At 34.7% G+C, this 27,494-nt stretch overlaps 2 protein-coding genes across 9 annotated transcripts; both read left to right on the plus strand.

The window, feature by feature from the left end:
- The first annotated feature begins 178 nt into the window (after window positions 1-178).
- LOC126857478 (klaroid protein-like) lies at window positions 179-7,938 on the plus strand. Of its 7 annotated transcripts, none has more exons than XM_050606940.1 (14): window positions 179-318; window positions 1,332-1,529; window positions 1,625-1,987; window positions 2,353-2,590; window positions 2,701-2,837; window positions 2,916-3,163; window positions 3,266-3,451; window positions 5,327-5,550; window positions 5,633-5,707; window positions 5,774-6,044; window positions 6,132-6,269; window positions 6,416-6,702; window positions 6,797-6,889; window positions 6,975-7,938. In XM_050606940.1, exons 2-14 carry the CDS (start codon window positions 1,336-1,338, stop codon window positions 7,086-7,088), a joined length of 2,568 nt encoding a protein of 855 aa, XP_050462897.1. In that variant the 5' UTR covers window positions 179-318; window positions 1,332-1,335; the 3' UTR covers window positions 7,089-7,938. The 7 variants fall into 7 exon arrangements, with proteins under 7 accessions (XP_050462897.1, XP_050462894.1, XP_050462898.1 ...); XM_050606937.1 differs by lacking the exon at window positions 179-318 and adding an exon at window positions 503-718; XM_050606941.1 differs by lacking the exon at window positions 179-318 and adding an exon at window positions 503-718 and having other exon boundaries at window positions 1,336-1,529.
- A 1,012-nt stretch (window positions 7,939-8,950) lies between these two features.
- LOC126857338 (transportin-1) lies at window positions 8,951-16,795 on the plus strand. 2 transcript variants are annotated; one of them, XM_050606666.1, is made up of 15 exons: window positions 8,951-9,230; window positions 10,140-10,215; window positions 10,331-10,510; window positions 10,580-10,928; window positions 11,032-11,233; window positions 11,335-11,746; window positions 11,843-12,154; window positions 12,234-12,471; window positions 12,620-12,909; window positions 13,005-13,103; window positions 13,180-13,275; window positions 14,585-14,660; window positions 16,006-16,180; window positions 16,260-16,386; window positions 16,527-16,795. In XM_050606666.1, the coding sequence occupies exons 1-14, from the start codon at window positions 9,126-9,128 to the stop codon at window positions 16,365-16,367; spliced, it is 2,718 nt and encodes a 905-aa protein (XP_050462623.1). In that variant the 5' UTR covers window positions 8,951-9,125; the 3' UTR covers window positions 16,368-16,386; window positions 16,527-16,795. The 2 variants fall into 2 exon arrangements, with proteins under 2 accessions (XP_050462623.1, XP_050462621.1); XM_050606664.1 differs by having other exon boundaries at window positions 8,952-9,230; window positions 16,524-16,795.
- The last annotated feature ends 10,699 nt before the right edge of the window (window positions 16,796-27,494 follow it).

The following is a 27,494-nucleotide window of genomic DNA, read 5'->3' on the forward strand; positions in this document are numbered from 1 at the left end:
TAAAAATACAATTTTAATTTTTATGAATTCGAAGCTAACACCATCTATATTCGCAATGTTTCACTCTAAGTTTAAAAACATTTATCATTTAATGATAAACAGAGCAGAATTTTATTTTATCGACGTTATAAACATATGTGTATAGTATTTATGTCTATATTTATTATCTGTTTATATCTACAATTAACAGTCTATACTCATTTTCGATGCGGTCTCATTAACTTTTATATATAAAAAGTATATCTGCTTTACACGTGTAGATCTGTCAAAATTTACGTATTCGTTTTGTAGTGAAACTTATTTCAGGTTAAACTAACGGTAAGCAGAAAAGGGAAAAAATTATAATTTTATTCCTTCTACAATGTGTCATCAATAAGAGTGCTCTCCTCCTTCCCCCCCTTGATTACAAGGATTGATTGCAGAAGGTTATGAATCATCGTGTAAATGTGCGCGCGCATACGCATCTGCGTTTTTTCACGCATTGTCCCATACCAAAGACCAAAGAAGTCGCGGAGTGTATATACATACACGCATCCACGCACTCACGACGCATCGTGAATGTATTCGTGATAGCTGTACGGTCACCGTCGTTATTTAGGAGGAGGAGGAGGAGGAGGAGGGGACGAGAGTTACTTTTTAATTGAAACGCGTCCCGCGGTCGCGCGCATATTGCGCAACGCAAAACTCGCGCGTCCCGTTAATCGCGCGCGCGGAAACGGTGAGTTTTCTATAAATAGCGGTGTATTCGTGCTACGAAGCGTAAACGAGCGCGTAGATTATTTCGCGCGACGTAAGACGTTAATATATACGCTTATATATGTATCATATATACATAAATTGACGGTCGAGCGGTTCTTTGACGAGCGGTGTGCATTCGGAGTTTGCGGTGTCTCCGAGTGATTTGGAGTGATTTTGCAAGGGAGAAACGTGATCGAGATATAGTGTGTGCCTGCATGCGACGATAAGACCGACGTGATCTCCACGTCGCCGGAGTCTACGATAATTCTCGGCCTCGAAAGCTGAGAGAGCGGGACGCGTTATCTCCTCTTCGCGTGAACTTTGTGTGAGTTTTTTTTTTACGAGATCGCGGTGGAGGGGAAAAGAAAGAGACTAGAAATAGGGATCCAGCAGGAAGGATTGCTGTCCTTTGGGGAGGGGACTATTTTTAGCTGTAGTTGGGCATATGCTTGCCAGCACATTTCTGACACATCTTTTTCCTAAAAGCGGTATTTCTTGACCATATAACTGTGCCTACATGGCGGGATTGTTTAGTTAGAATTGTGTTTTATTCCAATTTATTCAATACCCGGGCATATTTTCTTGTTTGGCAGAAAGATGGAGAATGAGCAGCATCATTACGAGCTGCGTAACAGGAGCAGATCACGCTCGCACACTCCTATGGTCCTAAACCGTTCTTTGCCAGAGCCAGAGGTGATAGAGCATCACTATGATCTCAGAAATAAAAGCCGGGAAAGATCTCATACACCTGGAGAAGTATCGAGTAGCAGGAGATCTGGTTCTAGATCGCTGTAAGTAATTCAAACTCTGAAGTTTATCATTGATGAAACAAATAATGAACATATTTTATCTTTATCTTGCTTGCATTTTCTTACAACAATTACAGAACTGGTAGTAGCAGTAAAATGCATGAAAAAAACATGGAACCGATCGAAGAGAGTAAGGAAGAATCTGTGACAGAAAGTATAACGGACAATCAAAGCACAAAATCCGAGAGTTCCGCTGTTACCACAAGAAAAGCAGAACGACGATCGGAACGCCAGAGAGCTAAAAGACAAATATTTGTCAATGGTCAAAGTGAAAGTAAGGAGAATGTATCTAATCAAAAGGCTGAGAAAAAGCGCAAAAGTGTTACACCACATAGGATACTTACCAGTGATTACTCATCTGAAGAAGGGGAGAGAGAAGATCCTCCTAGTAGACCAGGATCTGCTTATGAGATTTATAAACAGGCCGGTGAATGGTGGAAGTAAGTACATCTTAAACTTTATTTCTCTGTACATTATATTTGCTTTCTATTACCTTTTAAACAAGAATCTCCACATTTAATTTCTAAAATATTATATATAAATAATTATGTTTATATGTAATAAATTTTTCTTTTTGTAATCTTTTCATCTTAAAAATACAACCTTTCTTAAAAAATGTAAACAATAAACATTTGTACATTTGTAAACAGTAAATTCTAATTTTGTTTATAAACTATATCTTTTGAGTCACATTGAATAGGTTGAGTTGATATTAGAAGCTTGAAATTAGTTTATATAAATGTGATTTAGAATAAAGATCTACTCTGTTTGCATATAATAGACTATTTGTATATAAATGTTTTAGTGTTTTTCCAAAGACGGATTATACATATTCACAAGCATCGCAATATCGTTATGAGATAGCTCCTGGTGTATTAGCAATGCCCAATATGTCGCGGCGGTCTATACACGCGAATGGCGATGAAAGCAATACCATATCTCAGATCAGTCGTCAAAATTTAAGTCAAACTACACAAAGAACGACAGAAAGTGAAATTAATGATATGGATACTGTCGATTTTAAGCAGGGAAGCTCTTATTCCGTAAGTATTCATCATCTTAAATCAACACTGTTTTCCTATACATAAACACATATTTATAATATTTTCTGTATTCTTAAAATGATTTAAAATTTGCTTTTTAAATTTTATAGTTTGATGATGATCACAATATATCATATATACCAAATCCTTTAATAAAAACGACTGTAAAAAAAACACACATAGAACAGTATAAGAGTCACAAAGAAATAATTTATTCTCAGCCTGGATATTCTGATTTTTCGACAAGGTATATCTTGTTTTTCTTTTTTTTATATATTAAAACAAAACTTTTATTGAACAAGATAATATTTTTTTATATTAACAGATATTTGTCATGGTCAAAAACTCCTTCAAAATTTATTGGAAAATATAATGCGGCTGATTCTGATACTGAATTGGACGAAGTTTTGACATCATCATCAATCAAGACTAACCAAAGATGGAGGATTGTGCAGTGGTTTACATATCTTACAACTTTTATTATTTTTTGGTTCAAAAAAACCATTGAATTCTTCAAATTCAAAACTGATAGAAGGCAGCATTATGGTGCACAAGCTTATCAATCTTATAATGGTATTATAATTGGTATTTAATAATATGTGTACTTGTTTAATTATTTTATTCTCAGTGTAAATATCACTACTAACTAATGATATCTTATTAACTGTTATTTAGAATCCAAATGGAGTGCATTATGGCAAGCTTTGGATCATTATACACACAATATGTACTTCTTCTTTGTCAGAATACTTGTACTCGATGCTTGGTTGCTGAGTCAATTTACCGGTGTTAGAAAATGGCTGCAAGAGAAAGGTCCGAGGATTTTATGGATTACACTTCTTCCGTTACTTTTTTTGTTTGGTGAGTAGTTTTACATCTTTCTGTTTAAGGAAATAAAAAAAGAAAAACATCTCTTTCTGGACTCTACACTTTCTCATCGATCCACATGATATCTAAACTAATCATTGAAGCATAGTCAGACCAATGTCATTCGCGGGACCGCAGCATCAAAAAGGCCTCCAAACCTATCCTGGCCTTCATCTTCTTTTTGTTTCAGGGGCTTACATCGCGCAGGAACATTTCTTTACCTGTGTGGATTTTCTGCGCAATGTCCAATATGGTGTCACTGAGACGACTTATCACATCTTTAATTATATTACCAACCTAACATCTTTTTACTATGAGTTATTTGTAAAATACTTTGCAGAACTTAAAAATTATTTCATGCACCTCTTACCCAGTGTGAACGTGTCTTTGCCTGAAATGCCTCCCATTGGGTGGAATATAAAGTGGTGATTAATTGAAAAATTGGTTTAGCATAGTATAATATAATCCTAACTATATATACATATAATTCAGTTAAATGGATGAAGATGGTATATTGAATATTTATATTCCTTTGCAACATAATAATAACAAATTAATATTACACAGAGAATTTTCGCTAAAACAATCACAAAATAGTAAATAAGTTGTTCATGACATGACAAAAATTTTGTATACAAAAGTGTGTCATACTTTCTTCGTCTATTTTTTTTCTTAAATTAATATTTATGTGTGATTTAACCATTGTTTTTGTTTTTGTTTTGCTCTATGACAAAGTCAGTATATGTAACAGTTATTGTCATATCATTTATTGTATTATAATTATAAAGTTTCATTCTAATTCCATGAATAATATATGTACTTATCAATTTTTTTTTTTTTTTTTTTTTTTTTTTGAAGATATTTTTTTTATGATCTTTTGTTTTGTATATTTAAATCAAAATTTAATATGAAATATCATATAATTTATAGGCTGACTGTCAACTAATGCTTTGTTGATTTTTTGTTTTTACTAATAGACTAATGTTGTGTATAAAGATATATTTAAGATATATATCTATATATTGTTGCTATATATATTTTACATATAATTATATGCATCTGTTATATTTTGAACTATAGCTGGTCATTGTCTAGTTCACATTAAAATCGGTCATTTTTGTTATATACTTTGTATATTCTATTATACATTTTGTTTTCTTAACATAAAATAAACATTGGATTCTATTTTAGATATCCTAGAAATTATATACATATATATAAAAATTAAATAATTGTTGAATAAAATAAAATTGATCATTTTTTCAGTTAACCACCACATATTTAATATTTTTCTTATATATATTAAGGATATGATACAATAATATTTTGATGTAACAATTATCATTAGATAATATATATTGTAAAAGCACGTTCATACTTAATAAAATATTTTTCATGCATACAATATTAGTAGCTCTTTTGTGAACACAATCTGTTAAAGTGATATAGCGTCATAGTGTCACAATCAAACATTTTATGAGATCTAAATCTAAAAAAAAAAAAAAAAAATTTTTACAATGGGAGAGAAGGATAGAGGGAGAATTACTCTACTGGGTGTTAAAAAGTCGGAGCGTGTTGTGCTTGAAAAACTTGGAACCGTCATTGCGATCGATGTCATCGAAACGGTGAGTTCCTTCGTCTATCCTTCTCTCAGTTACAATATTGTATAATAGTTCCACTTCGAACATTTACACCGTATAATTGGTGTATGTGCCATTTAAAATGTCACTGTGATTATAAATTCAATAATTGTACAGTCATGTGGCACTAATTTTCGTATTGGAACACTGTAGTTCAATACAGTAACAGGAGAAGGAGAGAATACTCTTATAATTGCTAAATTTATGGATGATATTGAATTTATTTCAGGAGGTTGGTGCCTAGTGCAATGTTTTTCACTTTTTTCTGACGTTAAAACTGTATCAGAGTCAATGACACAAAACTTATTACCTGACATACAACAAAATGATCATAAGAGTAGAAGTATTGAAGAGAAATCAGTTAATAAAGAAATACACATAAATGATTTGACTGACAAAGCTGAATTGGTCAGCAGGATAGAAATACTCGAAAACGAACAAACAAATCAAATGGTATAAATTTAAATTTTCCTATAATTATATATGATGATATTATATATTTGTTGTTTTATGGTCTATTTAATATTTTATGTAGGAATATTTTATAAATATTACTCGGGTTTTGGAAGATCGAAAACAAAATGATGCCGATTTTCGGAAAGAATACAATGTAAGTTCAAGTATACAATATAATAATGTCTAAGAATTAATAATTATTTTCAAAATTCTGTTCCAGGACAAGATTGCTAATTTGGAAAATAAATTGAACGTTGATGAACTGAACAATGTAATGTATAACGAGCTAAAACTTATCAAATACGAATTCGAGAAACTACGCGAGCTCTACTCGGAATTAAAATCTTGTTGCAACAATAATGCAGAATCTGTTGCAAATCATAATTTAGAAAAACATGTGGAAAGAATTTTATTTAGTTATTTTCCTGGACTTTCAAAAGAAGATCTGGCAAAAATCAGTCAGGATTTACTCGTATCTTACAACAGAGAAGGTTTTAAGCTAAAGCATAGAATGTTAATCTTGTTTTTTGATCACATACATACATTATTAATATTGAAAATTATATATTTTTTTATAGGTGAAACATTTAATAATGATGTTGAAAATGCAAACGTTCACGTCTCGGATGAACAGATGCGCAAAATAGCGAAGGAAGTTTTGCAGATATATGATGCGGACAAAACGGGTCAAGTTGATTACGCTTTGGAATCGGCAGGTATCGTATCACACTAATAAATAAGAGATATAATATGGATATAATATATATATATATATATATATATATATATATATATATATATATATACATACATACACACATACATATACAATAAATAAATTTCTTGTGTTTTTACAATATAGGGGGTCAGATCATTAGCACGCGATGCACTCAGCGATACGACATAAAGTCGAGAGCCTTTACATTGTTCGGTTTCACGTTGTATTACGAAAGCAATAATCCGCGGACGGTAATACAGCGAAATCCGATACAACCTGGTGTTTGTTGGGCTTTCCAAGATTTTCCCGGATATCTCCTGATACAATTGCGAAACGCCATTTATGTAACCGGCTTCACTCTGGAGCACGTCTCTAAATTGATTTTATCGGACGAGAACATGTCAAGCGCGCCTAGGAAGTTTAATGTCTGGGTATGTAAGACAGTCTCTCTTTTGTATCATGTGTTTTTATATATATATATATATATATATATATATATATATATATACCTATATTTTTTCACAGGGATTGATGAATGAGAGCGATCCCGAACCTGTAAAGTTTGGTGACTACGAATTTACATACTCTGACAATAATTTGCAATATTTTCCAGTTCAGGTATATTTTCTTTACTCTAATAAATTCTTTACTTTTTTTATTACCTTCGTATATATAAATTTTTATTCGATTTTTATCTATACAGAACACAGCAATCAATCAATCATATGAATATGTAGAATTGAGGATACACAGCAATCACGGACAATTGGACTATACATGTTTATACAGATTCCGCGTTCATGGAAGACCAGCTTAAAAATTAATCGAATCAGACAAAGGTTTCTCTTTATAAATCATGATTTAAGCAATAGTGAGAACAACTCTTTTCTGACATGTGCCTTTAACTGTCGTTATTAATAAACGCAACAAATGGCGTGATTTTTTACATAGCCCCTGTAATTATATTGTGAATAGATGGACTATTTAATGTTTTTGTAGTAGAGATTTTTCCACGAAGCAAATCACGCCTTCAACTACGATTGAAATATATTGAAAACATTGTGTATATACACATAAAATAATATTAGTAATTTATACAGATGAAAAAAATTGTATGTGCATAATTAACATAATTATGGTACATTTATAAATATCAGCCTGATGACGTTTTAAAATATTGCTTATATATATAAATTAATATCTTCACTCTATGGCCTTGTTACAGTAGTTTCATCTAAGTAAAGCGCCTTTAAACAAAAAAGCACAGTTTTTCATAGGAATGTGAAAGATCAGAAGTGAAATAGATAAAAAAATGAAAAGAAAAAGAATTATTTTGTTAGAAATTTTGAACATAAGAGTGTGTAATTAGTTATCATAATTATTATCATGTCATATCAATTTGACAGAGCATCACTTCAATAAGACTGACACTTCAAAAGTTACCCCAAAGCTCAGTGTGAGTCATAATATTTGTAATAACGTGACAGTACAAATTGTAAGGAATCATAATAATTAATTTTAGAGTTAAGGAAGGAAATTAAATTTTAGTTTTAAGTTTATTATACATTGCAAGTGACTTTTGCCGCGAAAAAAAAACGATTTTTGTAAAAGCCTAAAACAAAAACGCCTAGCACTAATATACTTGAAATATGTGTATATATAAGATATTTAATGAGTTTTGCATTCATTCTCTTCTGTTTATATATTTTTAACAATTACCGAAACGTTAATTTTTTTTTTAAATAATGATACGTATATTTGAATGCGTTCAATTTCGCGGAAAATGCGCATGTTTCTTCTGTTTCATAGTACTTAGGCTGCGGAAGATGCTAGAAATACTTCGAAGCATTTGATTGACCAATCAGGACAAAAAGAGCAAAGATTTCTTTATTCTGATTGGTTAATGTAATGCTTCGAAGCATTTCTAACGTCTTCCCGACCGCAGCCTTAGATTATAATCATGTCGGGAGTTGTCGGATTGTCTTGGAAAATTGTCTGGACCTTTGCCATATCGAAATGCAATCGCTACTGCATTTTTATCGTCTTTTCATATGTTGATAGAATTTTTACAAATAAAATATGCATTTCATTCGATGAAATTCGGTTTTATTCGTCCGTATTGGAATTCATGAATTTTTCATCATCCTAGATTAGGAAAAAGTCCAAATTTTTTCACCTTCCATTTTTAAAAATTTATAATAATTAAATTATAATAATTAAATTGGAAATATTCAAATTTTATTTGCGAGATGTACCTTGCTGTTCAAATGCTGCTCGATCATTTTTATCATTAGGTTCATTTTCCCGCGTTTGTAATACCGGAAGTCTGGAACTCGCCGTAAATCTTGATTTCAAAATTCCCTCGTCTTAATCGAATCGCGCACGTTGTTCCCACGCGGTATAAAAACATTTCTTCAAACAATTGTAAGGGCCAATTTCACCACCTTCGGTTAGATTAACTGACGACAGGGTGGCAACTGAAATGATAAGAATGCTTGGTTTTCATTCATCTCTATTTTCTGTTGCCACCGCTGATTTTAACCGTCGAGGTTTTAATCGAAGGTGGTGAAATTAGCCCTAAGCATCTAATTTCGTGATCCGGTTTTGTATCGAATTTCTCGAAGGAGCACACGTGAGAACAGGTCAACACGACGGGTAGGGAACCTCGGACAGTCACCAAGCATATTGAGGAAGGGCGTGGCGCCCCCTTGCACAACCACGGTCCTGACGAGCGCTTGCTCCGAGAGAGGGGTGATTGAATGGGCGCGGGGAGGGGAGTCGTGGGGAGCTTCCGTTTATCTGCGAGGTCAGAGAAGGCAGGCTGCGCGTTACGGTGGTGCTGTTGAAAAACACGATGAAAATGGCGTGGCAACCGCAGGAAGAAGGACTCAGACAAATCCTGACGCTGCTCAAGGAATCGCAAAGCCCGGACACGGCAACCCAGCGAGCCGTACAACAAGTATCCTTTTGCAATTCGTTGCCTCGTCAAAGTGATCTGGTGTTCGAGATGTTTCGTGCCTCGTCGTTGTCGTGTCGTTGTGCCGCTCGCACATACGTGGCCCCGGAGTGAGTAACGAAAAGAGGACGCGCGCGCAAACTGCCATTCGTATATCATCGTCCGTTTTCCTGGTACGATTCTCGCGTACCGATTCCAAGCCAAGGAAATTAATCTGGATTATGGAAAAATTAATCACGCGCGGATATAAACGCGATCTCCATGCGAGAGATCGCGCGAGCGAGCGAGCGAGCGAGCGCGCGCGCGCGCGCATATGATAGCGAATTCGCAATCGCTAACGATCGTTGTTCGTATCCTGTCACACGGCTTTCTCGTCAATGCCGTCGATCGAAATGTCATCCGGGAATTCTTCGTGCCTCGGAATCCAGCGTACGATTACCGTGACTTCTCCCATCCATTACGAGCTGGAAATATGTTAACGATGCATATGTATATATGCCCGGCCGCGCGCGAGCAGTGCAGAAATCCGGCTCTCTCGTTTGCTCGCTCGCTCGCGCAGTCCTCTGATCGATAGCTTCAACAGAAAGCTCTTCTCATCCTGGCTCGGACCAATAAATAAACTGTTTGCGCTGCTCGGATTACAACCATATTGAATTGCAATCTGGAGAACTGAACGATATTGTGTACATATATATGATATATATATATATATATATATATATATATATATATATATATATATAATGGGAGAAGTTAGAGATTACAATATTTTATCAGAAAAGTGTATCAGCTGAGGGAATTGTAAACATAAATAAGAGTAAAGTTTTCTCTCTCTACGAATCTGTTTAATGCTGATGTCAAGTAATTTTTTCACAGGCCTTTAATGTCACTTTCCTTAACTGTTTCGAATAGAAATTGGAAGAGTTAAACAAATTTCCAGATTTCAACAACTATCTGATTTTTGTTCTAACAAAACTTACATCAGAAGGTATGTTATTTAAAAATATATAATTCTCTATTCAAGATGTTTCAAATTTTATTTATAATTATGCATATCTCAAGACATATCACCTGTATAAACTAATGATATTTTCTTTGTTAAGATGAACCTACTAGATCTCTAAGTGGGCTGATACTCAAAAATAATGTAAAGACTTACTTTCATAAATTTCTACCGGAAGTCATAGTTTTCATAAAGCAAGAATGTCTATCAGCAGTCGGAGATCCATCACCGCTAATTCGTGCGACTGTCGGTATTTTGATTACTACTGTCGCATCAAAAGGTATATATATGTCTTTATATATTATACATGACATCTAAAAACATTATTATTAATTATTTCTGTAAATAGGTGAATTAACAACTTGGCCGGAATTATTGCCAGCATTATGTCAAATGTTGGATTCCCAAGATTACAATGTTTGTGAAGGAGCATTTGGTGCTTTGCAGAAGATTTGCGAAGATTCGGCAGAGATATTAGATTCGGATGCTCTGAATCGCCCTCTGAACATTTTGATTCCAAAATTTCTTCATTTCTTTAGACATTCGAGTCCCAAGATCAGATCTCATGCAATAGCATGTGTCAATCAGTTCATTATCCAACGTACACAAGCACTTATGATACATATAGATAGCTTTTTGGAGAATCTCTTCCATTTAGCTTCAGATGATGACTCTGAAGTTCGAAAAAATGTCTGCAGGTAATTAATAATATATTGCATCTTTTTGTTTTCTCTCATTCTGTCTTTTTGTCTTTTTTTACTATTATTAGGAAAACATTCTTAATCTCTTCTGTGCTTTTAGGGCACTGGTGATGCTGCTTGAAGTACGAATGGACAGACTAATACCACACATGCACAATATAATAGAATATATGTTAATGAGAACTCAAGATGTTGACGAGGGAGTAGCATTGGAAGCTTGCGAGTTTTGGTTATCACTAGCAGAACAACCAATTTGCAAAGAAGCGCTTGCGCCACATTTGACTCGATTAGTACCTATTTTAGTAAGTTTTTTTTCCATGTTCATCATTTATTTGGCAAAACAATCATTCTTCATTTTTTCTTAATTATTTTTAACGTTTTTTTTTTTTTTTTGTCATTTTAGGTAAGAGGTATGAAATATTCAGAAATTGACATAATTCTTCTCAAAGGAGATGTAGAAGAGGATGAAATGATACCAGATAGGGAGGAGGATATTCGACCGCGATTTCATAAATCGAAGACACACCATTCACATCATGCCAATGGAATGGGCAGGCATGCTGACGAGAATAATGGCGGTGTGAATGGCGGATGCGACGACGAGGATTTAGATGTTGAAGACGGATGCGATGATGATTCGACTCTGAGCGATTGGAACTTGAGGAAGTGCTCCGCCGCTGCTCTGGACATGCTGGCTAATGTTTTTCGAGAAGACCTTTTACCGGTTTTAGTACCAATTTTAAAAGAGACTCTCTTTCATCAGTCTTGGGAAATTAAGGAATCTGGTATCCTTGCATTAGGAGCTATTGCCGAAGGTATGCATATTTATCTCGCCTTAGAATATTTCAATAGATAAAAGATATTAGACATTTGAGATTTAATGCATTGTTTGCGCAAACAATTGATTATAGGTTGCATGAGTGGCATGATTCCGCATCTGTCGGAGCTCATCCCGTATTTGATCAATTGTCTAAGTGACAAGAAAGCTCTTGTGCGTGCCATAACTTGCTGGACGCTAAGTCGTTATGCGCATTGGGTTTGCGCACAGCCACACGAAACGCATTTGAAACCTCTGATGACTGAATTGCTCAAAAGAGTGCTCGATAGTAACAAGCGCGTTCAAGAAGCGGCATGCTCGGCCTTTGCGACTTTAGAAGAAGAGGCATGCACTGAATTGGTTCCTTATCTTGGATTTATTCTTGAGACACTTGTCTTTGCATTCAGTGAGTACCATAACAACACAACACTCGGTTTGTTTTGATTTATAGAATGTATGAATTTTGATCAACTCTCTATTTGCAGGTAAATATCAACATAAAAATCTTTTAATATTATATGACGCGATCGGCACTCTCGCCGATTCTGTGGGTCATCATTTAAATAGACCAGATTATATCAATCTTTTAATGCCACCTCTCATTAATAAATGGAACGTATTGAAGGACGAAGATAAAGATTTGTTTCCGTTACTGGAATGTCTTTCATCAGTAGCTACTGCATTACGTTCGGGTTTTTTACCATATTGTGAGCCTGTTTATAGGTATGTATGTTATAAACACCACAATCTTTTAATAAGTCTGTTTTCTATAAATATCTATTTCTTATTTTGTCACATTTTTTTAATTATACTTTATTTCATTACAATATATGATAAATTTATATATTGACATATTCTATTTTGTTTGTAGGCGATGTGTGTCACTTGTTGAACAGACGCTGAATCAACATATAGCGAGCACACAAAATCCAGAGCAATTTGAGGCACCTGACAAAGATTTTATGATAGTTGCATTAGATCTCCTTAGTGGATTGGCTGAGGGACTAGACGGTCATATGGAACGTTTAGTGATGAACAGTAATGTAATGCAACTGTTATATCAATGTATGCAGGATACTATGCCTGAAGTCAGACAGAGCAGTTTTGCATTACTTGGAGATCTCACAAAAGCTTGCTTCCAACATGTACTTCCTTGTATACGTGAGTATGATTTTTACCAGATGACTTAAATTAAATTTCTGTTAGAAATATATATTGTTAGTAATGGAGTAATTTTTTATCTATTTTATGAGCAGCGGAATTTATGCCTATACTTGGACAAAACTTGCACCCACAATTCATATCGGTGTGTAATAACGCGACGTGGGCGATCGGTGAGATTTCGATAAAACTTGGTAAATATCGAAAGTTTCATCTTTAAAAAAAAAGGAAAGTGGGAAACTTGTTACTTATTTTATTTGTCTTCTGCAGGGCCGGACACAAGCGCATATATCCCATTAATTTTGACACAACTTATCGAAATAATTAATCGACCAGACACACCAAAAACATTATTGGAAAATACCGGTGAGTTGTCAACACAAGCTTTATCTAGTTTCCTCTAGAACGATATCGTATATAATATATTGAATATATTTTGGAACAAATAGGCAATGTATAGCGAGATTCGAACCGACATGGAGAATTTGTCGATTCCCATATATACATTGCTATCTTTTTACCGCGCCGACTTAGAAATTACACTCTATCACGACTGTATGCTTTTTATGCACATTGGGAAACTTCTCATTCGCAGAGATTAGCTTCGATACTCCCGCTGAATCATCAGCCATACAATATAATAATAATAATTGTGCAAAATTTTATGCGGGTTAAGGTATCTCTGATAATCATTTAATGAAAGGTCTCCCTTGATTTAAAGTGTTTCTGTTATTTAGCGTAAATCACGCTAGATCGGGCATTCCCGGCGTTCAGCTCTCTAGGTGCATATATACATATACATACACACACACACACACACACACACACACACATACATATATATATATATATATATTGCTTTTTCTTTCTTTCTTTCTTTTTTTTTTTTTTTTTTAAGTAATTTTTGGAGCAACAATGAATCCCACACAGTTCAGCAAATTGACATAATCATATACATAAATCGCGATTGCACGTTTTATTAACAGGTTTAAATAAGTATAGTACTTGTATATTGATTTAGTGGTGTGCGACTGCCTGTAGGCTTGAACATGTATACATATAAGACTGTATTGCCATGGGAAAGACATGTTGCAATTTAACATATATATTTATTATATGCTTGCATATTTTTCTAAGCCCCAGATTATGTTCAACTATTTAAATTGGCCTTTGAGAGATCATAATGCAAATTTTGTTCTGTATATTCCTCTTATTTATTCTCTTATTTGTATAATAACATATATTTCTTACATGTAGTAGAGAGAGGGAGAGAAAGAGAAAGAGAGAGAGAGAGAAAGAGCGAAATCATTTGCGGTACATCGGTTTTTTTATTATACAAATTTCACACGGGCTCGCACGCTGCTATCTAATTTCGATTATTGTTTCAGCAGCTACAATAGCACGATATTACCTATGTTTCATTGTCGGTATCTCATACGTTTCACCTGTGTTTTCACTGTCTTGGATTAATTATTAATGTTACTTGATTCTGATTATTAATTAACTGAATTATTGAGAATTATTAATTATTGAAAGTTACATAAGCAGAGCATATATAATTCTCTTCTTCTGAGTTGATCGTTGGTTCGCTATCAGTTTGTCTTATTGTTTGTGTTTCCGGTCACTTCACTACACTTCACTTGTCTACTTACCGAAACCGAAAATGAAACCGTAGCCATAACGATCGGTCGCCTAGGTTATGTGTGTCCCCACGACGTCGCCCCCATGTTACAGCAGTTTGTCCGACAGTGGTGTGTAAATTTCTTTATTATATTATATTCTATTAATTATATTACCTTCTATTTTTATTAGCACTTTATTATTATACATTATTATATATTCCCGATTCTCTCCTGAGTAATTGCATCAGGGGCTGTTAAGAACTCTTTTGCAAGAATATGAGCTACTGCTACAATTGCAAACTTGGATAAAACGAGAGAGCCCTTCTTTCTCCATCATGTTCAATTGAAGCAAAATGTGTGTATCGATAAACCAAAAAGGACACGCAACTTTCTTAATGGAATTGTAGATGTACTCAATTCTTGCACAATGGTTTTTTGCAGTATTCGCAGTAGCATCTTACATTTGAATTCGTTATATAAAATAATTATAATCTTTATTTTGCCACCATGCAAGTGTGTTATGGGCTCTCCTGTTTAATTCAAGATCAAGGATAGGTTTACATTTGTCACAATTATTCGTCAAATCTCTTGCTTTATTCGCTCTAGAAGTTATCTGCGAATATCGTGTACATTATCGAATTATGTGCGAATTATCGTGTAGGTATTTTTCTACAAATTTGAATTACAATGCATGTTTTGATAATTTAATATTTTGATTTTTGCCGATTTTTGTTGGGTCATAATGTGTCATTATTATAAATGCCAAATGTAAACCCAGCCTAATAAGACAGTAAGTGAAATATGACGCCAGTCATATATATATATATATATATATATATATATATATATATATCAAATAAACTAATAATTAAATAATATATTATATAAATAAACCTTATACATATAGGGGCTGTATGTACATATGTAGGATCATAAATTTCGCGATTTCGGATTCAATTTTTTCTGTTACAATCAGTACATTTACAAAAACAATTTATCCATTAAAGTACTTTAGTTTTAATTAATGGCTTTGAAAATATATATATTTTATATGTAAACAATTGCTATTGCTGTAATCTACAGAACAAATGATTTTTCGAGTGCTAATCATTACATTGTAGACTGGCCTCACAATAAGCCAATCGTTTCGTCTCTCGTCGAATGCTATTTTAAACAAGAATATCTATTTATATGTGACTTATATGGGAATGAAAATAAACGAAATTATAATTGTTCGATTTTTGCCATAGCCATATTATACATCTCTATGTAAATATTATGCAATCTAAAAAGAGATACTTTGATCATTGCGGCGAAACTAATAAATTTTTATAATATTTAATGAAATATAAATATAATAATTTTGCGATCATGTAATCGATACCGTAAAGTGTCCACGTGTTTCACTGATCGAAGTATTTTCCGCTCGAATAGAGTCTAACGATATTTAATGAGATTGCCTATTTATCAATAGGTGCACTTCTTTGAGAAGCATAAGAGATAACGAAGAGAAGGATTCTGCCTTCAGAGGTATGTGTCAAATGATTACTGTCAATCCGGCCGGTGTTGTCCCGGACTTCATCTTCTTTTGCGACGCTGTGGCGTCTTGGTCAGCGCCAAAAGAGGACTTGAAAGAGATGTTTCAGAAGGTAGGCGAAAAGAAGACGAAATCTCGAGATTAAATCTCTTGGAAAACGCAATTTTATTACCTGTTATCTTTATGTTTAGATACTGTTGACATTCAAAAATCAAGTGGGCGAGGAAAATTGGAAACGATTTTCTGATCAGTTTCCGCCACAGCTTAGTGAGCGGCTCCACAACATGTACGGCGTCTGAACAGCTCCGCCTAAAAGCGGTAAGTCAAACAACTTTATTATAAACATAAAATAATATCCCCACTTTCTTTCTATTCAAAAAATTTAGAGAATCTAAAAATCCAAATGTTATTTTTATGAAATAAAATTATTTTTATGATTTTGAATTTCTTTTCAGAAGGCCGCTTAATGGAGCAGGCCGAATGGGGTTGGGCGGGAAACAATGGGCGGATGGGACGGGTGGGTGAAACCACGGCCTCTTCTCATCAACATCGTTGTCGTTACCGTATCATCGTGGTATGTCATCGTGCTTTCGGAGAGAGAGTAATGATGCATGCCGGGCCTTTTAATCTTTGTAGCCAGCAAAGGCTGATGAAAGAAAGAAAGAAAGAAAGAGTCCAAATAAAAAGGAGAACGACAAAAGATAAGCATTGGCCGCAAAAGTAAAAGCGTGGGTGGGCGGGGTGGGATTAATTTCGGGGTGGGAGGGAGGAATTTTGTGGGGATCGTCGATTACACATTTCTTAAGAGATGAAACAAGGTATCGAATAGTAACAACGGTGATACCTTAAATGTAGTAATGTACACTCCGTTTCCATTAGCGCTAACATGTAACACTACAAAAGTGTTATCTGATTCTCGCGTATATCGAAACGTGACAAATGCTGGAGCTCACGGTCAACTCTGAGCCAGCTTTATGATATAACTAGATGTATGTATATTATTATTGAAACCAATATGCAAAGACAGTAGGACCTAAAGGAAAGCATAGATCTCACGTTATAGAGATCGCCAGACACTGTGATCGAAAATTTGTACGTTAGATATTGATCCTCTTATTTTTTTTCTCTTTTTTTTTTTTTTTTTTTTGAGAGAACGAGAGATTACTCGAATGTGTTTGTAGAGTTTTAGAGACAAGGTAGAACTACTTATTTGATAAATATGATACAAGGTAGAATACATTATTAGAAATTTCATAGTGTACAGAAGGTTTTTCGAGAATATTGTATTTTTATATGTTGAGAAGAAAACACACATATACACACACGCAGAAAGTGCCATTCCGTCGTTTCGAACCAAAATTTTTCTGCTTGTTTTATTCTCTCTCCTGCTGATTGTGATATTAGGTTATACGCGACAATTTTGTCATCGTGTAAAACATTTCAAATGAATACGTACGTATATATACATATACATATATAGATATATATGTACGAATATATTCAAGATGATACGATGTTTTAACTTGCAGACCATTTTGTGATTATTTTTTTGTTAAACATATTAAATTAGTATCATATTAGCATTAGTGTAAATATAGGTAAATACATTTTAGAATGGACGTTTTTGTTAATCATTATAATAGATATCTCAAATCTTTGCTGATCTATCGAAGTCTCTCGAGTTGATATTTAATCGCAGTCATCAATAAAAAAAAAAAAAACGGTTTACATGCGATTCACAGAACAAGCGAATCTATGACGTGAAATCTACCGCGATATTGATTTTATTTGCGCGATGTAATGATCTCGATGTTTCATTCAGATAAAAAAATCTTGTGTTTAAATCGTTTTTGAGAGAGAGAAAGATGTCGAGGGCAGACTCGGGTCATTCCAGTCCCATTTGCTGGGCCGGTTTAAAAACAGTGAGCAAATCTTTTTGCTTTAACACGTTACGCATTTTTATCTCAGTTATTAAAAAAAAAGAAAAAATTCTTTTATAATTCTGCGTGACAAAAATATCATGTATTGACATTATTGAGCATATATATAATATATACACATATACTTCGGATATGCTGCAAAATTCTCCAAAAGCGATTTTCTAAATAGTTTTTACGGCATAAAAAAATACATATTTTAATTTTTACTTTCTCACACACATATAGCTAAGTAAATAAAAAGAAAAGAACGAACAAAGAGGATAGAAAGCTCAACCTGGAAAAATTGATCATCGTTAAATCACTATTGTCAATCAAACTTTGAAGCTTATTAATAAAAATCCAGTGACTGGCGGGAATTGAACTAGCGCAAGCGAGAATAGACTTTTTTTTTTTTAAAGGAGGGTTTACGTTGTGAAACTTCATTTTTATAATTGCATCGAGAGAGACAGAGAGAGAGAGAGAGAGGCAGAGGAGATTTTTCAAGAAGTGGCAAGCTGAAAAATTGATGTATTATCGAGTACAGTGCGACGAGAAGGATATATTTTTTTGTCATCATTTATTGAATAAGAATAATTTTGCATCCTTCTGTTGGTTTTATTTTTTTTATTATAATTTTTTTTTGTGCAACAGACTACGCCACACAATCTCTTTTCATCCTAGGAGAGAAAAGAAATTGCAGTGTGCGGAGAACAGATGAATTTCGTGACCGCTCCTTGATTCGATCCACACTCGTTCGTCAACTTATGGCAATATATTGTCATAATTTTATCCCTAAACTTTGGTCTCCTTCCTTGCTCTGCCTGCACCATTTTTGTGATATTACTGTTTTTTATAATTACTTAAGAGCTTGAGAAAAGGAAAAAAAATAGAGCCACATGCTCCGCTCGACGTGTATTTAAACGAAAATTATATTTATATGTTTTAATTTTTTTTACTATTTATATACATGTAAATATATATATATATATATATATATATATATATATATATATATATATATATATTAAATCGATATCGCGTTATTATCTCACTTTTCTTACATAGATTTATATTTAAGAATTTCATAGCGCTTAACGCTAGACAACATGCACAAGTTACATAGTTCATCTCTCGATAGTTCCTAAGCTAGACGAAAGATTTTGTCGGTGGTAAAATATAAATGCTCGTTATTGTTCGATCTCAGGTCGCCGCGCAAAATTTCGTATCACATCTAGAAGATATACTCCGTGTTTTCCCGATTGTAAATATGTTTCTTTCTTATTTCAATGTAGTTTTCGGATGTGTAGTTCACGGTTCTATATGTGCATTCTATATGTTTTATCCCGTCGAGAGATCATGTGGCTCGCGATTATTTATTAATACGCTATAAAAAAGCTCTCAGTCAAGATAAGATTGAAATAATAAATTTATATAAATGATCTTAAAGTATAAGATGATGAGATCATCTATTTATACATAATTATATTATATTATATATTACAATGATAGAGGGGCTGAAAAAGTGATCGACGTTGATTGATATTTGAAATTTCCAGTTTTTTCTATCGCCAATAAAATAGAATTGAGTGTGATAAAGTATGCATGGGGATTAATATAAAAACGGGTGAGGGGTGATTGCAGACAAAAAAAAAAGAAAAAAAAAGCGAAAGAAGATTAGAGTAAATTAGAGAAATAGAATATACAAAGTAATAAACAAAAGAACACAAATCGAAACTCGACAAACTCACAAGTAAATATATTGTTGTATCTTTATTGTTGTTGTTGCATGAGACTAGCTTAATAGACTGAGCCATACACGTGGTTAAATAACTATTAACATAATAATTCTTAATATTATAATTATCGTAATTATTATACGGTGTATATTATATTTAATCGTAATGGATCCTCTCGTGTGGGCAGTGTTCGGAGCGGGTTCCTATCCTTTGAGATTACCCATCATTATTCATGATATCGCTATAAATCTTAAAGTTTGATTTAACCGTAAGATTAACCGCTTTTTATCAAAAGTAGCCGAGATATCGATATTATATATTTAGGATGTATGTGCTAGAGAGGTATATGTTCACATGTGTCCGCGAATTCTTCGCGAGTACTTGCAAATTTGTGATCGGATACAATCGATATTTACTGAGCAACAGCTTTGTCGATGCAAGAATTAGATTAATATGACTTAGAAGAGACTTTACAAATATTATTACATTTCATATCGTATGAAAGAAACTCTTTTATATTATGTAGATGTGTATATATTTATACATATATATATATATATAGAGCTATATACATATATTATTATCTTTTTTCATCCAGATCGAGAAGTATGTGATAAGAGGATTAGAACGACATTCTCCCGTAAAAAGAGGAGAGAAAGAAGATTGAAATTGTATTAAGCAGTCTGTTTCTTTCGAATCATCTTTTTCTGGGTTTTCTTGACAAACTTCTCGATCGATCATGTCTGTCCCCATCTCAAAGGATCGGAATTTTGTGTGGGGCTGTTCCTAGTACCTGATTATCCTATCCTTGCGGCACGGAAAGACAGTTCCGCCAAAATGTAACTTGAGAGATCGATGTGCCGTGATTAACTTCTTTTTTTACCCTCTTTCTCTCGCAAGCGCCAGTAAATTCCTCTGTCCAGCATATACACTCGATAATAAGAGTACATACACGGTGTTCTTTTTTATTGTTGCATATTACCTTGACTGCCTAGTACTTAAGGATAATCTCTAGCGCTCAGTAGTAACGTCGCATGTAAGTTTCGCACGAATAGAAAAAAAAACATAACACATACAAAAAACATATTCTTCTTATTTTCAACACGACACGCGTTTACATCTGTCAAGGTGCAACGAAAAGGTGCTGCCGACCTCGAAAAAGTGAAAGAAACAATATTTCATACATGTACCTCTTTATACAACTCTTTATCTTAAAGCATAAAGTGTACGAGGATGGATTAGCCATGTACGAGATTTTCTAAAACTATTTTCTATCTTTTTCGTATGTCTTTTTTTTAAATAATAGTTACATTAACATTTTATAATCTACGTAAGATTAAGTAAATAAATTATATACATAAATCTACATTTTAAATCCATGATTTTTTTAAATAAAAAAAAATTTTGTTAAAACGTGAAATATCCGATACATGGCTAGATCGATCGTCATACCATTCTAAATCGACTAAAATGGCAATCGCATTGTACATCCACCATATAATGAATGTACAATACTCGATATTGTATTTTATAGCCTCGGCAATTTTTCGTCCCATTACGATTCATTTTCTCTTTGAACGCAAACTCTTTATCTGTAATCGAGCTAAACGACTTTACGTGTTATAAAGTGTCACGTAAACGCATATATAAGTATCATTTCGCGTATCGTGGATCTATTCGGACGGCGGATTTAAAATTGAGCGAAAAATAAAACATTGTAGGATTAAGATTCAATTGTGTGTCGTTACGACGTGTTTACGGGAACATTTTATTGCTTCCTGCGGCCGAGTTTCTTCCGTTAATTAATGAGTTCGTGTCGCATGGTGCTGTATCGATACATTTATACGCGGAAGTCCATATCTGGAATTGAAACCGGTAAAACTTACTTTGCTTCAAATTTCCATGCTATAGATGCGCGAAAATGATCTCTGCGGGTGTAATAATGATATAAATCAATTTTTTGAAAAATATTTAAGTCTAACTAATTTAAGATTCTAAGTAATTCGTAGTAATGTTACACAGATTGTAGTAATATTAGAAATATATATTAATTAAGTATTAATAAATATATTAGTAAAGTAAAATATAAAAAGTAAAATAGTGCGTTATAAGGGAAAAAGTTATGTTTCTGTCAAGAGACAATCGAGAACTATATATTACGCCCAGATATAATATATTGTGTAGGAAAATAATATAAAATTTTTATTTTTTAGTGAATTGTATTTAACTGTTCGTATCTATAGCATAAAAATTGAAGATAATGTGAAATTATACCGGCTTCAATTTTTTTGTTGTTCCATATTGCGCCCGTTGTCTTGGTCTGTGCGCTACTTGACATTTCATTCGAAATAAATTTTGACGAATACTGCCGTTGCGAATCTTTTTTTAGCGTTAGGACAGAAGTCTATCCCAAATTTATCTTTACATCGATTTTATTGTTTTTGATGTTTTTGTTTTTGGAAGACTAATAATATTCATGTCACTCATCTGGATTTTTTCTGCGTTTGATATATTTTTTGTATTTCTAAAATTTTCTATCTAGAAAGTACTTTATTTTCTTTTTTAAAATGCGTTAATATTTTTATATTTTTTTAGACTAATGTGCAGAACTCATTGGTAATACAATCAATACAATTTTGCAAACACAAGGTAAGATATTATAACAAATAAATAAATAAATATATAAATATATATATAAATATAAAATACCTCCAACAAAATTTGAGAATAGATTCTGATTAATCAATTCAATTATTTATCGAGTTAACTGTTGATTTGATAATATCTAGAAAATAAATTATTCATTAACGGAATTTTCATATTGCAATGATCTTTAAGTAATAAATCATTTGCATTTTTGCTATCATAGTATTGCAATTTTTTGTTATCTTGAACATGATGGAATACACGATTGTATCCAATTCTAACATACTAATATTTTTTCCGATTCGCGAGAGCTATCGAGGAGATAACGATCCCACGTTACTAATGATCGGAGGCTGTCCCGGAGGATTCGGATCGGCGAACACGAGACACGCTTCGTATCCGTTCGTTCGCATCTCATTCGTCGTCGAGCACTCCCTCGAGTGGACCGTAAAAGCCGTATCGGTGCCGCGCAAATAAAACTGTATCATCCTGGAGCACACCGGGTATATAAACGGCTGGCTTAAGTGATTGCTTCTCTTCATTAGAACTCCGGGCTCGTCTCTCTCTCTCTCTCTCTCTCTCTCATGCGCGCGCACAAAGTCGAAGTTGAGGGACAGGTGTGGTAATGGTCCGTATCCAAGCTCTCGCTTCAGTTAACTCACCCCTTACGACCGCCAGTCGATTTGACCCCTCTCCCTCTACCTTTCGAAACTATTACGCGAATTGATTCCGCATCGGATCTGCCTCGAAGGACGAAAACTTGCGTTTAGCTCCTCGTTTTCTCCATTTTCTCTCTCTTTCTTATCGCTCCGCTCTCTTCTTATCGCCGGCGCGTGACCACCCTAGGTCCATTTGCGTGCACCTTACTCCATCGTAAAGGTGCGGACTGTATTCTTGGATTATCCGTTTCCCGATTATACACTCGAACGATGTATGTACGGATGTGCTCGTGCGCGTGACTCGATTAATCCGATAGGAACTCAGTGAAGTTCTTAGCATAAATGGCGCGGACTGCGTTTAGGATCAAGCTTTCAGCCGATGTGCAGAAAATAAACACGTAACTGAAAATGACAATTGGAATCTGTTTAAGATCTCTTTACGACAAATAGTAGCATTGTAAAAGAACTTTTAAATAAATTGTTCTGACCAAGAATATAAAGTAACATCTTAATTCTTTCAATATGATAGATTGAAAATAGATCCTCCAAATTACATTCTCGACATATAAACAAATATAAATTTGTCGAATATATTGTTGAATATAAATTTTGTCGAATATAAATTTTGCTAATAATAAAATATAATAATTCTAATTATTCTTATAATACAATCTTATATAATAAAAAATATAATTAAAAATATAATATAAAATTTAAGAATAAAAAAATAATTTTATAATCTTACAAAAATAATAAAATATTATCTTTCAGCAAAAAATATACATACACATGCGCGATGTATACATATATTTTAATATCAAAAAGTTATTCTCTCTTATAATAAAATAAAATAAAATAATAGACCGATAGAATTGTTGGGGTAGAGAGAATGATGCATCTTGTGATAGTCAGAGATTACGACCTGTTTCATTCAACGTATATCTTAAGATGTTTTAGAGAAGAGAGATCGACTGGCGGTGATCGAGGCTGGTAATTCCTCTCACGAGATAAACAGTATCCAGTGGCAGGTCTACGATATCGCGATTTACGAGTAGCTGCTTGGTGTATACGCTGCTACGCGCGTCGCATTAAATAATAATGCCAGTGATTGCTGCTAGAGCTGCCTGCCGAGACGAACTGTGAGCCAGTAAGGACGGAGGAAGCGAGAGAGAAAAAGGGGAGGAGGGAGGGAGAGAAACCGGCAAAGGCGGAGAAGACGCCTCTGCTTCTACACCCCCGCCAGATATATCATCGCCTGGCAGTTATGTGTGTCATGAATTTTAGATTATCCTTGGATTAGATTAAGGCACGCGGAGGCCGGAAGGAGCGGCGACCCGGAGCAAGCGGCCCCTTGGCCCGCCAGTCAGTGCGCGAGGCTGAATTATTTCCAAATCTCGCACAGCAACCCCGTAACTCCCTCCCGTCCCGATCGCGCTGTCGGAATTGCGGGATTGATCTGTTGCCGCGAGTTTTTCGCCGATGATCCGACTAAGCTGTTAAGGTGTTGAATTTCGATCTGATAATCTCTTATAGTCACATATAATGATACTTTAACATCAAGGGAGAGAGATAAATATATGTATACAAAATATAATCAAATTCATTTTTAAATAATCTGACAAGAGGTAGAACGATTTATTAAAGAAAACAAAAGATATCTCTGTCTTTCAAACAGATATTGTACCGAAAGTATTATTCTAGATAGAATCATTTTTTTTATAAATAATTTTATATATTTCTTTTTGGATATAATAATCGCGCATTTCTTTTATCCTTTCGCAGATAATATTATTGCTATTGTTTAAATATATGTAATTAATTAATATATAATGTTGATAATATTTTGATATAACATTGCCGATTCCGCAACATTTTCGAGAAATCACGTCCCCTCCTTGCGCATTCCCGATTATGTATTCCCCGCTTCATCCCCTCTGAGAGGATAAGAGGGCGGAGATAATTGATGATGGTAGCTGGTTTTCGTGGGACATTATATCGCAGTTACGAGTTTTCACTCCCCCTTCTCCCACTCGTGCACCACGAATGCGCAATGTACAAACAGGATCTCGTTGTAGTGGGGATGAATATCCCGAGGGTGGTTTCCACCTCTTGCTGGCCCCACGTGACCCCGGCCAGACAAACGACGGCCAATTTACGAGCAATAGGAAAAACTTCTTAAAACTCGGATTAAAATAAGCGAAGAGAGAGAGAGAGAGAGAGAGAGAGAGAGAGATGCTTTCCCTCCTTCGGCGCCCTCCGAATTATCCCGGGATACGAGAGGGTTTTATTTTATTCCTGAAATCGTCGCGGGGGTGAAAAGAGCGAATGGGGATCTTGGCCCTGGCCTTGCGCTTTTATTATTATATCTCTCTGCTGCTCGGGAGGTGGAGCTTCATTATTTTTACTGTTACGTGAGTTACGGTAAATTACGGTTAATTCCATCTTCGTTTGTCCGAATTGCTATTAATGTTGATATAATCGTCATAAAAAGAAAAATTATATCAAAGCTTTAAAATCGTTTCGATGGAAATATCTATAATATGATATAATAATTATCATTTTTAATTAATCTTTATATCTTGATGAAGATCAAATGTCATTTTTAACATTATGCATTTTTCGCAAAAATTTACGATCTTTTATAAAGACTAAAGAGAGAAAAAAATGTCATTTCATCTCTATTACTCTGCCGGGACGGAGTAATAGATTGATGAAATTTGGTGGAAATCGCCAAATTAATTACATGACTGAATCGGCGCGTCTATCGATTAGTCGATTCGTCGTCGACGTGTTTTTGCATAAACAAATCATTTTGATTAACTTATCCCTTTAGGTAAGGCAATTTGCAACGTGAGTCGGTCCCGTATGTTTATTCTCAATACTTGCAGAGTATCTCGCTATAAACCTATTAAATTTTAACGTGCTTATGTGTGTAGCAGATAATTGACACAAATATTACTTAAATTTAATTAATTTTAATATAATAAATTTTTTTTTTATAATCTTTATATACTTTAAAAAATTTTACATTGGACTTTAGAAAAATTTAATATCGATTTAATATCGATTGCGAAAAAAATTACCGTTTGTGTAGTCACCGTTGCAGAATGGAGCCTGCGGCTGTAAGACGACCGAATTATAGACTTTTCTTTTTTATGCACGACGGCCATAAAAAGCTTTTGGGTCGTATACGTTAAAGCAATCGTTGTGCGCCGGCATTCTTTTTAATTAAAGTCGCTAATCAAATCACGATCACGCGACGTTGCTTCGACCTATCGAGGCGCGCGGATGGGACGATAACGATTCTCCGGGGATCGGAATAAATTCGTGTTAACGCAATTACCACTCTCTCCCCCGAGGTGCATGTCTGATTTATCCGCGAGCATGCACCGGAAGATGTTTCATATCGTGATAATGTTTCACAATAACGTGTTTCGAATACGGTAAATGCCGATATCTCCTATTCCGTGCGCGCGAATACGATAGTGTAAATACTTAATATCACACTTCAGCGTTTGCGTACTCAAGATATGATGATACATGTTGCGCGAGAAAGCCCTTACTTTTGCGTTTAAAAATGTGACAATGATACATTAATCGTGCTGTAAAATGAGACACGAGCGAGCGCAATTTGCGTGAAAATGGGTTGGACGAATTACCAGAGACTCGAGGAACACGCGCTTTTTGGTGCACCTCGCTTCTGAGAGTGGGAGAGACAATAACGGCGCCCCGGGGACGACCCCGGGGTAACGCGATTACGCGGCACGGTGCTACTCTCTCTCTCTCTCTCTCTCTCTCTCTCTCTCTCTCTCTCTCTTTCTCGGAGCAGTTTGCCCGGCTTGATTTATCCGCATAGCCACGCATTATTGCATTAGCGCCCCGACGGCGATGCCCGCCGTCCCTCGCTCGCTTCGCCGGCGACGAATGCGAGAAGTCGTCCGTCCACCCACCCGTGAATCATCTACGGGAGAGTTACGTCTTGCACGCCGCTGCCAGGACGCGGCGATCTATAATTCCTTCTCGCGGTTGGTCAGCGATCCTGGCGCGTCTTGGAGTTTTCCCTTGTCAACTAATGTCGTCTGCGAGAATCGAGATGTGACTCTAACTGTCTCGATGTTTCCTTAAATTCTCTCGTTAACAAATATGTCATTCTGATAAATCTTTTTTTGGACTTGAATGTGTTCTTCCGCACATACGTGAGCATACATGTTAAATCTCGACTCCGAACTACTGCCCGCTAATTCGAGGAAAGAGCTGGTTTGAGAATAGGTGACAATAAACTATACATTAATGTCGCCTTTTTAATATTATCGGCGCTGATTAAGCCTCCGATCGCGATTTTGCATCACAGTTCTACGATACGGAGCGCGTCAATCGGGATACAAAGCGAAATTCCCGATCCCGTATACGTTATATTACATGTTTTCCGCCGCGTCTTTTACTTTATACACACATGTTGAATGTTC

The sequence above is a fragment of the Cataglyphis hispanica genome, chromosome 21 (assembly GCF_021464435.1).
Source record: "Cataglyphis hispanica isolate Lineage 1 chromosome 21, ULB_Chis1_1.0, whole genome shotgun sequence".
Taxonomy (NCBI): domain Eukaryota; kingdom Metazoa; phylum Arthropoda; class Insecta; order Hymenoptera; family Formicidae; genus Cataglyphis; species Cataglyphis hispanica.